The 14,159-nt window shown below is 45.0% G+C and overlaps 1 protein-coding gene across 1 annotated transcript in view; it reads right to left on the bottom strand.

Annotated features, from left to right (window-relative positions):
- Positions 1-14,159, bottom strand: part of gpc3 (glypican 3) — a 109,742-nt gene that overhangs the window by 10,021 nt on the left and 85,562 nt on the right. Inside the window, exon 8 of the mRNA XM_071457175.1 lies at positions 4,219-4,411. Coding sequence (XP_071313276.1) covers positions 4,219-4,411 — 193 coding nt within the window. The remainder of the gene's footprint in view (positions 1-4,218; positions 4,412-14,159) is intronic.

The following is a 14,159-nucleotide window of genomic DNA, read 5'->3' as shown; positions in this document are numbered from 1 at the left end:
CCAGTGGTTAATATAACATGGATAACATCTTACTGATCATGTTGTCTTTGCTAGCAGCTGTTGTGTAGTTAGATTCTGCGTTTTAATGCTACAACTGCCTTTGCTGCTCCTCGCTTGTAGTATTTTCTGCAACTAATCAACTGCAGAGTAGACACGGTCATGTGATATGTGTTTGGTCATGTGATATGTGTTTTCAGGTGTGTTAGTATGGACGGAGACTGTTTCTAATATGGAGTCATTTTAAAAACGCTGTTTTAGAATTTAATTTTTTTTAAAAATGAAAACACAATAGTGTGGACGTAGCCTTATCATGCTAACGTTATCACCAAAGTCAGTACAGATCATCTTCTGGATGTTGATATTTTTTGAGGTATTTTAGTCCCAAGTGATGGAGCAACAAACTCATTATGTCAAGATGAACCTCTTGACATGTATTGTCTCGTTTTCAAAGGGTCCTATGACACTGCTGTTACTAGAGCCTCGCTGCTTGCATAGCTAAAAATAAAATGTCTTAAACATTCAAGTCAAACCCCAGGTCATCTTTGACTGTTGTTCGACCTGAGTCCAAATCATGTGACGCAACTCTGGATCTCTGATAGCAACACAGTAGATATTTTGTAGATGTATTTCAGATGGAAAATGGATTTAACTTTTGATAGATGTTGTCCTGATGGAGGTACGCCTCAAACAGTGATACTCTGGTGAAGTCCGCGTGTTCTTTGGTATCATGCTGTTGAAAACCATAGAAGACTCAGGCCAGGTGGGCACAGATTCCTCCTTCATCTAAACACCTGCACTCATCCTCACACATCTGCAACGTCTGAGCCCGTCTCTGTCGGTCTCACGCTAACACACCATGGCATGCAGGGCCTCTACCTGGCAACCACATGTGGACAACTCTTCCACTGGGTGCACATTCATGAGCGCAGTGGCTCAGATAATCAGCTCTATGAAACTATATGGAGCTTAAACAAGGAGGAAACAGCATACACGGCAGACGTATCCAGAGCTGCCAGAGCTAATGTCAACAGTGTCTGGATTATGGCTACTTTGATGAAGACATGTGGCAAACACTACTGTGGAGGACCGGCGCTGTGTGACTCACCTATCAGGTGCCGAGGGTCAGGGGTCACAGCTGCAGTTAATTAACATACCAGGTTCTCGTATTGGCAGCACGTACGGCCGTTAATTCGACCCACATACAGAGTAAAGAATGTTTAGTTTTCCCAGTGTATCAACCTTTAGCGTTATCAAAGGTGTTTTTGTCTCTTTCTGTTCTTTCCCCGCATTCTTTCATCACCTCCTTCTTTCTTTTACTCGCTCCTTTGTTCCAGCCACAAAATTTGTAGCAGACCTGAAAGGCGAGCCCGGCCCAGCCTCTCATCGTAAGCTGCATGTTTCACATTACAGGAATATTTCTACTTTGTATTTTTGCGAACCCCTGGCGATGATAAAAATGCTCATGAGCTTAAAAAAAAAAAAGAGAACAGCTTTCCTCCGGAGCCCTTACAGTGACCAAACGTCTGAGCACAGGAGCATAACAACAGGTCCATTCACACGGTTCCTGCTGAGCACGGCGAGGTACGGCGCACAGCGAGAAAACACACGATGCTGGGCTCCGCGCTGCACGGCTGTGACAGAGCCCACCAACTGTTGGCTTTCAGACTGCTGAATGTTTCCAAACGACATCAAGAAGCCATTTTAACACATTATTTTGTTAGCTAGCAGTTACCTGCTAAATAGCCATCTTTATATGTGGTTTTAAAATTGAGTGGTCAACTCCTGTTATAGAAAGAGACATTTCTGTGGATGAGTTCCACCTTTTCTCAGTGTGAATCATTTTGTTTCAAGAGCTTGGACATTACCTCGAGACCAGCGTGGTGATTGACTGTTTTACCATGTTGCCATTTATTTTCCCAAAACTACAAGAGCTGGAACTCAGCTGGAAACAAATGATTCACCTCACTGGCAGCTGTTCAGTTTCACAGGGGAAGACTTTATACAGTAAATTACTGAGTATTTGTCGGTGCTCTTGTGGGGCTGTAGTCTGAAAACACTGCAGTGCAAATTTGAAGTGACAGTGGGAGAGGAAAAAAAAAAGTGAAGTGATGACAAGTGAATGAAGAGAGGCTTTGAGAGAAATCTGTGAGCAGGTTTGTGAGGAGACGGAGGCAGGGAGGCCGTACAGTCTGAGGCCAGGTGTGCACGAAAGCACAGAAACACAGGTGAGCCCTCATCAGGAGCGGGAGACAGTCATGCTGCATCACAGATTACAGCATTTTTGAAAAACGTACGACTTTTCTCTACTTGTGTTACTGTCTCTCTACATTTTACCACCTATTCCATAATAATCCACTTACATGGGCTCGCTTCAGACAACGTGCAGCAAACTACTCAAGACAAATCATTCGATCATCTGACCATCACCAGTATCTCACCATGTGTTTTTTATCCGATCACGTGTGTGAAGTTGTAATTGATTATACCTGGTGGGATGCTGGTCTGCAGGATAAGCTGTTAGCCAAACACGAGAACATTTCCGATCTCCCACCATTCAAATAAAACAGTTGGAAATTTAAGCCGCCGATATATGATCACCAGAGAGGTCACGGTAAAGATTGTCTCTGGTGTGTAGCTGTAACCAGTCCAGTGCATGGCTGTTAGTCTGGCTTTAGAGAAGTGAGGGGGGGGGGCTGTCCTGGAATAGCTCTCCTGGCCTGGAATGCTCTGGGGAATGTGCCTGTGTGTGTGTGTGTGTGTGTGTGTGTGTGTTGTGGGTGAGTAGCACTAGTGATCAGACGGTTATGGAATCCGTGTGGAGAATGAGCGAGGACAGATCAATCACTACGCACGTTTGGCAACATCCTCTGTGTGGTCAGCAGGTTGACAGCTGGGCTGTGTGGGGGTCTCAGCCCTGCCTCTGTCCTGTCTGCACGTTGTTGTTGTTGTGGCTTCTGTCACCTTTCGCCAACTCTTCTGTGTGTGTGTGTATGTGTGTGCGTGCTGCACCATCGCTCTGCTCCAGGCTTTGTGAAAGCAGATCTGCCTCGTCCATCTCGGAGCAGCAGAGCACAGACAGGCAGCCCATTAGGCCTCATACCCTGCAGGTTGACCTTTGAACTCCAGGCCCCTGTTTGACCAAAATGGGCTGAGCGGTCGTGCTTAGGTCAGCATTTTGCTGAGTCATCACAGGCTATCAGCGGCTATCTGTGTATCTGCCAATGAGCAGGGGCTCTACGAGGTCTGCAAACATCACTGGCTCATGTACAAACACACACAGACAGATGTATATGTGCTTGCACTCACACACACACTTACAGCACTAACATCTAATCTGCTAATTCACCGAGGAGATAAGAGGAAATAGAGGGGTACTTAGATTGAGGTCAGACTATGGAGAGAACTCTAATTTCCCACAGTGTCGTCCCTCTGCAGCTTGTAAACCAGAGCGGACAGAGTAATCAAAGTACAGTCAGGCTAACAGGAGCGTGTAGGAGAGGGCATCAGACTCTCACGGCCTGGCCTGCTGGAAGTGATGGCCCTGCAGGATTCCTGTGCTAACCCCAGGTTCCTGCTCTCGCACCCTGCCCGACGAACCCAAATCTCTGCCACAACACCCCCGACAGGAGGACTACTCCCACTGCCGTGTTTGCTCAGCTGCGCTGGCTTTGTGTCTGCATATCGAACCCCCTTGTTCCTGCTCCCTGTCTGTTTTCTCCCGTTTTTTCTGTTTGGTTTCTTTTCTTCCAGCAGTTTGTAGCTTCATTTGTTCTTTGTTTGGCTTTCAAAGCACACGTCTGACATTTTTCATGGGATTGACGGCGGAGAGGTCAAGAGGTTGAGGTGAGGCGGCTACCTGAGGAAGTCTCACATCTCCTGCGGCATAGTGTCACGGTGGTGTCAGCATGTACAGTAGTCATGTAAACACCTCTCTGCTGTGCCCACTGCCTGTGTTTGGACTGCGATCGCTCTGACTCACTGCAGAAGAAGCCAGATCTATTCACAAACACTTACCAGTTCTAAGGTAAATTGCTCCAATTTGGTTAGGAGGCTTAGACATAAACAACTTAATAGCTTGAGCCAAACATTTTTTCACAGCCCACCTCATAAATGCAATTTAAGGTGATTTGAAGTTATCATTGTGGACACAGCACTGAAACAACACACATTGCTGTTCAAGTTGAATTTTCAGATCCAGTTCGGTTGTGTGTGTCTAACCTGCAAAGATGCGCAACCGCTTGCGTCTCAGTGGCGGCCCCAGCCCTGACACCCCGGTGCACTCGTCTTCGTCATCGCAGTCGCCGCTCTCAAATCCCTCTTCCCCCTCATCGCTCCACCCATCCACTCCACCGCCGCCGCCACCGCGCGACCGGGCTTTCCAGCGCTTCTCGGATACCACAAGCCGTAGTAACTGTGGGACAAACAGGAAGTGGTTAAAGGTAATGACATTAAAATGCTGCAATGTGCCTGTGTGCAATAATGGTTTAACAAAGCTGTGAAAATAAATGAGGGTTGCCTCTTGATCTGAGTGCGTGCTGTATGATTATAACAGCATGAGGGGAATTCCAGACAAAAACTCAGTGAGATCCAAAAATGCTCGTATTTACCAAACTCTAATTATAATCACCAGGCAGGAAAACAGTTTTGCTATCAGTGCCAGTTTTGTTATTTTTGTCCAAACGTGATTCATTCAAAGGGATGTGGCTGGAGGTGGCTCCATGTAATTTACTGGTAGAAAAAGAAACAGTGGGGTAAGCAGACTGGTCTGATTGTGTTGTTACTGGCAAACAGCATTGTCTTGAGTGGTTGTCTCAGGGCAACAGGGATGGAATAATACCACATTACACACTCTGCCACGGTGGACACCACGGCCTCAAGATCTAAAATAAGAAAGCTGGATGAAAGATGGCAAAAACTTCATCCTAATGTTTTTAATATTCTGACTTTTTCTATTTTTTTTTATTTTAGTCCTATTTAACCAGTTAAATAAAGAATGGAAACCTGTTTTGCAAGAGATCTGGCCAAGATGGCAGCATAAAATGTCACACATGAAACTAAACACAACCAGTGACAGATAGAGCATGTCTGAAAAAACAGATAAGAGTACAAACACAACACAAGCTTTACAGCAAGCAGAAGTGTTGAATGTAGTATCATCTGTAACAGAGTCTCCATGCAGGTTGGCCTCTGGGCTGTAAAAGCAGTTAGTTGTTGTTCATCTCTGATTTTTCCAAGGTGATTTACAGAAGCTTGTAACGTTTTGTGCAACACATACCACAAGTGTTAATTGAGAGCTGTGGCAAAATAAATAATAAAAATATGTCGAGAGCTGCAAAGCTTCATTTCATGAAAGCCCTTTGAATTCCTCTTGACCAAAAATAAAAGAAGTGGTAATAGCTAACTTTATACATTCAATTACTAAAATTGAGTGAAACATGACAACTTGAAAGCACAAAAAACTTTGTTCACAATAACTTTTTTGTTGTGTAGTTTTACAGAAAAACATAGATTTTAAAAAAAGGCCTATCCTGTCTTGTATCCACGGGTGAAAAACATGTACGCTCCGAGGAGACAACCTACACGGCCGCTCTCTGACCGTGTTTCAGCCTCCACAGCATCACACATGATTGAGAGCCCTGCCAAGGTAACAGATGTGCTAAATTCCAGCCGCCTGCCCCTCCGAGCCTCCTTTCATCTCGCCGCTCTGCCTCCTTCTTGTTTGTTTTTTTATTGATTTCCTTCCTATCTGCATACGTCAGCATGCATTTTTTTGTTGTTGTTTTTGGTTGTTTTTGTCTGTGGGAGAAAATTGAGTTCATATGGGCCTTGTCTCAGGTCAGCTGCGACGTCTGCCTGGGATCAGACTGTGAGTGTGTTTGTGTGAGACAGAAAGCGGAGGTATAAAAACCCAGAGCTAATCACAGAATTACGTCAGTCAGAGGATAAACAACCCTCTTCCCTCTGCCTGCATATACAAACCAGTCAATCTGGGTTTTACAAGTGACATAAACTCTAAAGTTTAGAGGGGGAACACACATAACCTTGTTTCCAGCATGGCTGCCTAACAAACCTCCATTCATTTCCCAACATTGAGGCCATACACGGATGATGACCACAACATTTCGAAAACCTTGGTCACATAGAATCAGGGATGGACACTCAGTAACTCACAGACAGGACGGCTGAGCCAGAGGAACATTTCGCTTCTGCTTGAGGCCGTCAAGCAAAGCGCCACCTGTTGACCGAGCAGGGCCCTTAGGTGTCACATTAAAACACCCTGTTTTCCCCAAGAAACAAACTCTCCCCATGATGAATGGGACTTTAATGTACTGAACGTACTGTGTGAAAGACAGAACTGTGTTTGCCTGCATTTGCTGGACTCCTCCATAGATTTACTGAGGTGCTGAAATTCTTTCTCATGGTCTGTATCCTGGCAACTCAGTCGGACTTTGTGAGGGGAGGGGCCCCTCGCAGAGCAATTAAAAGGCAAACAAACACTTGTAAAGGAGGGAGAGGAAGATGTGGTTCAGAGTATTTTAGAACAAAACCTAAAAAAAGGTATGAAAACAGTGACTGTCATGCCCCTGTTTAGAGCTCAGCCTGTGTGAACACTGCCATGTGTAACTCACCACCTGCCAGCATACACTCCAAACCTCCTCAACACGTAAACACACAGACTGTCCTCTGATTCACTGTGTATTGATGCTAGAAGAAACAAGACTAAGAGTCTACAGTCACGCGAGCGGCTCTGCGAGGCCGGTACGGCATTGCATTGAGCTAATCGTCATCATCTGGGGACCATGAATGCGTGTACAAAATTTGGTGCTGATCCATCAAGTAGATGTTGAGATATTTCATGTGATAAACAAAAACTTTGGCCTGATGTTGGTACTAGAAGAAACATCAGGGGATCACTGATTAATCCTGTGGGGACCATGATTGTACCAAATTTCTTGGCAGTTCCTTTGATGTCAAGACATTTCGGTAAAAGCCAATAATGATCAAACTCATGGTGATGCTTGAAGTCAGTAGGATTTATCCTCTGAGGACCATGACTGTCTGCACAAAATTACTTTGTAATCTAGGTGAAGGTAATCTGTATTATCACCAAGGGGCAACTGCTGCACAGCCAGCAGTGAATAAACACAGTAATCACACACACCAACCTGCATTCAGACAATATCCACAAAATACACAAGAAAAACAAATGGTAGCAGGGACAAATGAGTTTCTGAGTCTATTAGTTCTGCATCTAGACGTCATATATCTGCAACCAGATGGGAGCAACTTCTACTCACTGAACAGTCGGCCAGGACTGACTGGGCCTTTTTTATGCTTCTGGCTTTGTGAAATACTGAGAGTTCCTTCAGATTAGTGCCGGTGATTCTGCTGCACAATCGCACTATGTCTTCCAACCTGTTTCTGTTTTTCAAGGTTAGAGACCCAAAGTAGCAGATAAACGAAAAGGATAAAACAGACTCAATAAAACAAGAATAAAACATTTTAATAATAAAAACTTCTAACCTTTCGGGAAAAATACATACGCTCACGGGCCTTTCCACAAACAGCATCAGCGTTTGAGTCAAAATATGTAATAGTTGTTGAGATATTTCACTCAGAGCCAAAGTAGAGGACTGAACTGACAAAAGGAGCTAAAAGGAGCTTTACATTTTGGGATTAAAATCCAGTTTCAGAAACATGTGAGGAGATCAAAAACATACCGGATATGAATAGCATCAGATAAACGGCAGATGGAAAAAATATGTGTTTTTGGGAAAAAAAAAAAAAAAGAAACTGACTATAGAATCATAGCAGTGGCCTAAATGAGCCATAGCAGCGAGCTGTGCCCTTCTTCACGGGTCGGGGGTGGCAGGGCATTACCTCTCCCTGAGCCTCTGTGGCAGGGTGCTGTGGCTTCTGCCCGCTGGCCGGCTGCCTCTGCCACAGCTGTGGTAGCGGGGAGGGGTGGGATGTATGTTTGTGTCGAAAGTGACGCTGCGCTTTTGGCATGGCTGAGCCACAGCATGATCCTGCAAGAGCCTCCAGATTTACCACAAGAGGGAGAAACCTCAAGTCGCTGTAGGCTGGAATCCTCTCCAATTAAAAAAAAAACCAAAGTAAAAGGAAGCAGGGAGGAAGCAAATAAAAGAGACATTTTTTCGGAGAAATTCTCAGTATGTTTTCCATTAAGAGAGGAAATCTGGCGCTCTCACTTTTCCCCTCTCTCTCTCTCTTATGTGTTCTGTGAGTTGCATCGGGAGCTGGCTTGGACAGACAGCTGGACACACAGAACATGTAATCAGCGCAGCTATAGGCATCCCGCAGGCCACAGGGTTCACCTCCCCTTAACACAAAAGCACAAGTCACACCAAGGAAACGCGGGCTCAAAGGCTGCACACAAAGCCCAAACATGTGGCAGATTGCTCAGTGCAGGCCAGCCCAGACAGAGACACAGAAACCACAAGTCTGTCACTGCCTCCCACACATGACATGAACTCCACACAGGGTCACTGTTCGACACGACAGCTGCAACTGAGCCCCAGAGCCCAGCCACTGGTTGACCTGCAGCGATAAGAATCAACCTGCCCTCACTGATCATCAGCTGTGGTCTCCTACACAAGATCCTGCGTAATACTGGGCAATAAATCATAAATCACAAATCACAGGCAAAAAAAGATAAGAAAATATAAAATCTTTGCAAAAACGTAGGAGCTGTTGAGGGGAATGAATGATGTTGGGAGTGAAAATGGGAGAGGATGAGTAATGAAGAAAGAAAGCGTATAGAAAAAAGGGGCTTCTTGCCAGTGAGTGTGATTGGGATCAGGGCCTGTGTTATGTCCTCCTCTCCTCGCACAGGACTTGTCTGCACAAGCTGCTCATGACTCGGCCCAGACGGAATCTGCTGCTCTGAATGTTTCTATCAGTGCCTCAACACATCTTGTCTACAAATCTAATCTACAGAACTTAAAGCTTAAATTCAACAGACTACTGCTTACCATATGCTCATAACAAAAGCTGTGGCTTCACCATCTAATGTTGATGGTTTCTATAATTGCTGTGAGCTGAAGGCTTGAAATGCATGCTGCCATCACATGCTGTTTTTAGTTTGGCATCGTGATGAAAACCGCTGACCTGATTTTGAGGGGTTCAAGTATAGAAACGTTGAAGACAGGTCTGGTTGTAGACTGCTTTGACTGGGGGGGGGGGGGGGGGGGGGGGCGGGGGGGCATTAAGAGTTGTTGACTGGTCACTAACTACCAGACATCAGAACTTGTTACTGGGCTACTCTACAAGTCCTCTTCTTTAGGACTGTAAGCTCCTATGTTAAACTAAAGCCATAGGAGGACACTCTTTTATTTATATCTAATTATCTACTCTTATATAAAATGTATAAGTATATTAAAAATAAGCGATCTGCCTTAATCTGGCCTATTTCTCTAGTCTGATAATGTTTTTTCTATTTAAATGGGACGCTACAATGTGATTGGCAATGTCAGTTTTGAATTTTAAATCTGGGTCAGGGATTGAGGGGCGGGTCGAGCTGAGCAGTGGTCCTGTGAGACAACTCAGCGCAACCTGCCTTTGTTGGCTAGGACCCCATAACAGTGGCGTTATGAGGCTCAACAACCAGAAATCAGTGCATGGTGACAAAGAATGAGAGACAGAGAGAGAGAGACAGAGAGAGAGAGCACTAACACACATGCAGCTAACTAGCTAACTGCCACATTTAGAAGATTATTGCAAATGATTAACAATAAATAATCCCAAAAAACGCATTTGCAAGTGGCCAAATAAATCTAGCAGATCTAGAGATCAAATCTCATGTATTAACTAAAACTAAAACCAGAAACTAAATGTTCTCATGGAGTCGAGTCACTGAGCGTGAGCAACAGGCTGATAACCAGAGCATAAGAGTAGTGATGAAGTGAGTTAACAATAGTTCAAAAAACCATGTGTAATATGAGAGGTGTGATGAAGCCGCAATATAACCAGAGCTTTCCAGCATATTTGAGCTCATTGTTTTGGTTTTCTGACCCTGAAATTTTGGTTCCCTGTCACTGCTGTCATCAGTCTCGTATCGGGCAGCATTAGACAGCAGGCAGCCCCAAACACCACATACACAAAGTTATCAACTGGCCAGATGTTTCCCACAAGATCTGGTGGAGACCAGCAAGACATAAAAGGAGTGTAAATATTGGACTTAAATTCATCATGTGGCCAGAAACATGTTTCAAATGAATGTTTACGTAAATAGCTTGCTAATAGGTTAGTCAGTACAGTTTTCCTAGTTTTGACAATTGCTGAGATCTGAAAACATGTCAGTGTTTGACAGTCAGGTTGGGCAAGAAACAAGCGCTTAGGCAGTCAGATATTCAAGATAACAGTTTAGCCAGAGTCACATTATCTAATTGTCACAATTTGGAAATAAAACTACACTCAAAAAATAAGTGAAATAACTATGTTATTATTATTATTTTGTATTTATTTATTTATTTCAAAAGGTCAAGGTTAGGTCAAATTTGAACTACAAGGTTAGTCTGTAAACTGTGATGGAGGTTAATAATGGAAAGTTTGGGTATTAATTTTATGTCTTTTTCTCTTCCAAAGTTTCTGACCAGAGGCTTTCAACATCTGTACATTTGAGCTTCTTTCCCCATCTGACTTCTTTTGAGCCATGTTGCTGAGTTCCCAGATCTCAGCACTTCACTGGGTGAGTACACTGTTATTAGCTATAGGAGCGATGGCAAAAACTAGGAAAATAAAATCCAAGTTGTCATAACCCAGACTTACCCTTTAATTTTAATGATGACGAAAAAAATGGTTCTCAAATGAGAATTTATACAAAGTGTTTTTATAGTTTCATGTCACATGCAAACAAATGTGCACTCAGAAATTTGATTTAAAAATGAACTGCTGCATTTTACACCGTGGCTCTAATTGGCTTTTATTTATCTCAGCATTCCTGTAAGCAGATCGTGTATTTTTAAAGCAGAGCTGAAGCTGATGCCCAGGTCACTGTGTTAGAAAAATCAAACACATGACTTTTCAGCACAGACTAGTTTTCTTGATATATGAAGGAAATGGACTTTCCTTACACCTAATCCCCACATGTACTCTGAGCTGCTGCGCTTGTATCAAGTTTGCAGACAAGCTGTTCAGACGAGAGAGCCAAGAAAAGAGGCGAGAGAGTGGGAATGAATGAGAGACACCACGGGAGACAGTCAGAGAGACAGACAGAGGAATGACAGGAGGCACTTTCCACAGAGTGAGTCATGGAAAGCTCCTCAGCACGCTGACAGACAGAGCAGCGTTTCGGACGACACAGCCTGCCCTGCAGTCCCACCCGCTCTCCCCCAACTCATTACTCAACTTTTATTGAATAAGAAATGTAAAGAGGACAGGGACCCATGATTTCTCATTCTCTTCTCTGTGTTTTTTCCCTCCCCCTCTGGTCTTCATCTATCTGTCCGCGGTTGAGTATGTCACGCAACGGGAGCCCAGCCTCAGACGGTTAATGCAGACAAGATTAATTTCCTGATGTTAATTCCAGTTGGAACAGAACACACAGAGGGGAAAAGTAGCCCTCCAGTCCTGTGTTAAACTGGGCGTGTGTCCACTCCACCTTTCTGACTGAGCCCATAAGGCTATTTCCAGATTTCTGTCATTTGGACTGAAACTTGACTGGCTGTTGTTGGCAGTGACTTTGTTCCTCTGGTAGATAATCTTTGGAAGTTAATGACTGAAAGATCTTAAGATGGCTACATACATTTCAGATAGCAGATTAAGCAAATTGTTGCCAGTTCTTCGTCTAGAAGAATAAAACATTGTGTCTTCTCTGTTTATTCAGACATTCTCGGTTCAGATCCAGGCGGCGCATGAATGCAGAGGGTTAACTCCTCCCTAGTATTAAATATATCTGGTATGACAACAATTTTCAATCTTTTTTTTGAGACTAACCAAATAAGAATCTTGACTTATGTCTGTGAATGTGCCTGATTGTCTGCATGGGGTTTAATAGTTTAAAAAGTCCCATTCCTGCACAGGCCGCTGGCTGCTAAATCTGATTATGCCCCTCAGACAATCTCTTTTTGTCTGCTGCTCGTCTGTTTTACACGTTATCACCGTGGTTCCCATAGTCATGTGTTGCAAAGAAACCCTCCATTTCGACATCAGCAGACTGTCACTGCATGTCCCATGATCACACCTAGCAGGAGCCAATGAACATTCGTCTGGATAACTGGACAGCGCAGGGCGGAGTGGCCTGTGCGGGCTGTGGGGATGCAGCTGCTCTGCTGCTGGCAAGCTTAGCTTGTAGCTAACAGTGAGACGGAGAGATAGAAAATAGCAAGGTGAAGGCAAAGAGAGAGACATAAAAGAAAAAAAGAAACAGTATGTGTACTGCAAAGGTATGGGGGCCTGGTGAGATGTGGGGGAAGATAAAGCTACGGAGTGCTAACACTTTGACAGGTTCTGAGAGGAGCCTCAAAGCTGCCGTGCTCCCCAGAGCACCGCCGCCCCAAACAAAAGGCAGAGGAGGAACAGAGGAGGTCTCTGACCCTCACAGGGAGACCCTCTGATGACCTAGCAGAGACAGGAAACAGGAAGTGTGACCCCTGACCTCTTTTGGGGGGGTCCTGTTACACAGCAACATGTGACTGTGCCCGGTGACAGCAAGCCCAGGATGTGTGTTTCTGCCTCTGCTCCCTGACAGTTCGACACAAAGCAATGAATTTTACACTGAGAGAGTGAAAACCCCTCAAGAAACACACTTCCAAGTGAAAATGGCGTTTGCTGTGGTTCCTGGTTAGCGAGCCAGGTGCCTGGCTTGTGCAGCAGGGTTTTTATAAGCCGGCTGCGTGATAATTACACCCAGTGGGATGGTAGTGATGTGGGAGCAAAGGGGTGGTGTGGGTAGAGGGAGGTGACCCCAACTTGGGCCTCAGGGTTGATGGTGGGGGGACAGAGGAGGAGGGGATGAGGAGGGAGGGAGAGGTGGAGGTATGGAGGTAAGAAGGAATGGGTGGCAGTGGTAGAAGGGATGGTTGGGCCTCATTAGCAGGCAGACTAATTGGGAGGAAAAGGGCCCTCACATGCTCTGTCTGACCTCCCAGCCAGCAGGGGAGAAAGCCAGGGTGGGAGTGGGGTGTGTGTGTGTGTGTGTGTGTGTGTGTGTGGAGGTGGGGGGTTGGAGGGTGGTATCTGGAGCTAGATTCCTGAAGTTAAGGAACCATAACTCCTCACAACTCCTCAAATCCTAAACTTACCATGAAGTCAGAAGCCTCCGGAAAATGAAAGGATAACATGCGTGTGTGGTGCTCGAGCAGGGATACTGACCCTGCAGACACAAATGCCCCGCACCTCCTCAGAGGTTTACACGAGGTGTCACACTTCATTTAAATAACCCTCATGGCTTATCCCCGCTCACAAATATAGCGGCATAACAGCCCTCTTTCCTCCTGCACTTCCAGAGCAGTTGTACTTCACACACATAAAAACAAGGAGGGCAAGAGGACGAAGGCCCTGAGGGGGTATATTAAACGCTTCAAAAACCCTCAGTAAATAACATCAAACAGAAGTCAGCCTCTTTGACTGGAGTGAGCATAATGGCTAGGTTAGCAAGTGTAAGTTTACAAAACAGCAGGCCTGGTCTGACACCCATGGTGTCTATTAGTCTGATTGTAAGCGCACCCTGTAGGAAAAGGCCACCACATGCTGGCCTCGTCACGAAGCAGCTCCCATTTTAATATAATACACATTATGCCATATTTATTCATAGATAGAAAGCAATTGGAGTGTTGCTTTATTTTATAGCCATATATATTGTATAACTGCTGTATATGAGCTGGAAATGTGTCTGCTGCAGTCAGGCTCCTAACTGTGTGTGCACAAGATTAACTGCTGCAAGTGTGCACAGTAAAAACTGTCCAAGCTTAAGTGTGTGTGTGAGTTATATATTAAAGAGTGTATTCAGTGTGAGCTTGCACGAGGTGTTGAGCGCACGCTGCCCAGGCTCTGGTGGCTCGGAGGAAGTGCGACTGCGTGATGGAATTTGTGGCGCTCGGGATCTGGTTTATTTTCCACCTTGGATTCCTGTCCTACCTGCAGGATTTTCCCAGGTTCTGGCTTCAATTAGGCTGGGAAGCTGGGAGCCGAGGGAG

The sequence above is a fragment of the Trachinotus anak genome, unplaced genomic scaffold (assembly GCF_046630095.1).
Source record: "Trachinotus anak isolate AG129_WGS33_773 ecotype Australia unplaced genomic scaffold, CSIRO_AGI_Tana_v1 ptg000021l, whole genome shotgun sequence".
Classification (NCBI taxonomy): domain Eukaryota; kingdom Metazoa; phylum Chordata; class Actinopteri; order Carangiformes; family Carangidae; genus Trachinotus; species Trachinotus anak.
The sequence above is the reverse complement of the archived record's forward strand: the minus strand, read 5'-3'. Positions and strand labels throughout refer to the sequence as shown.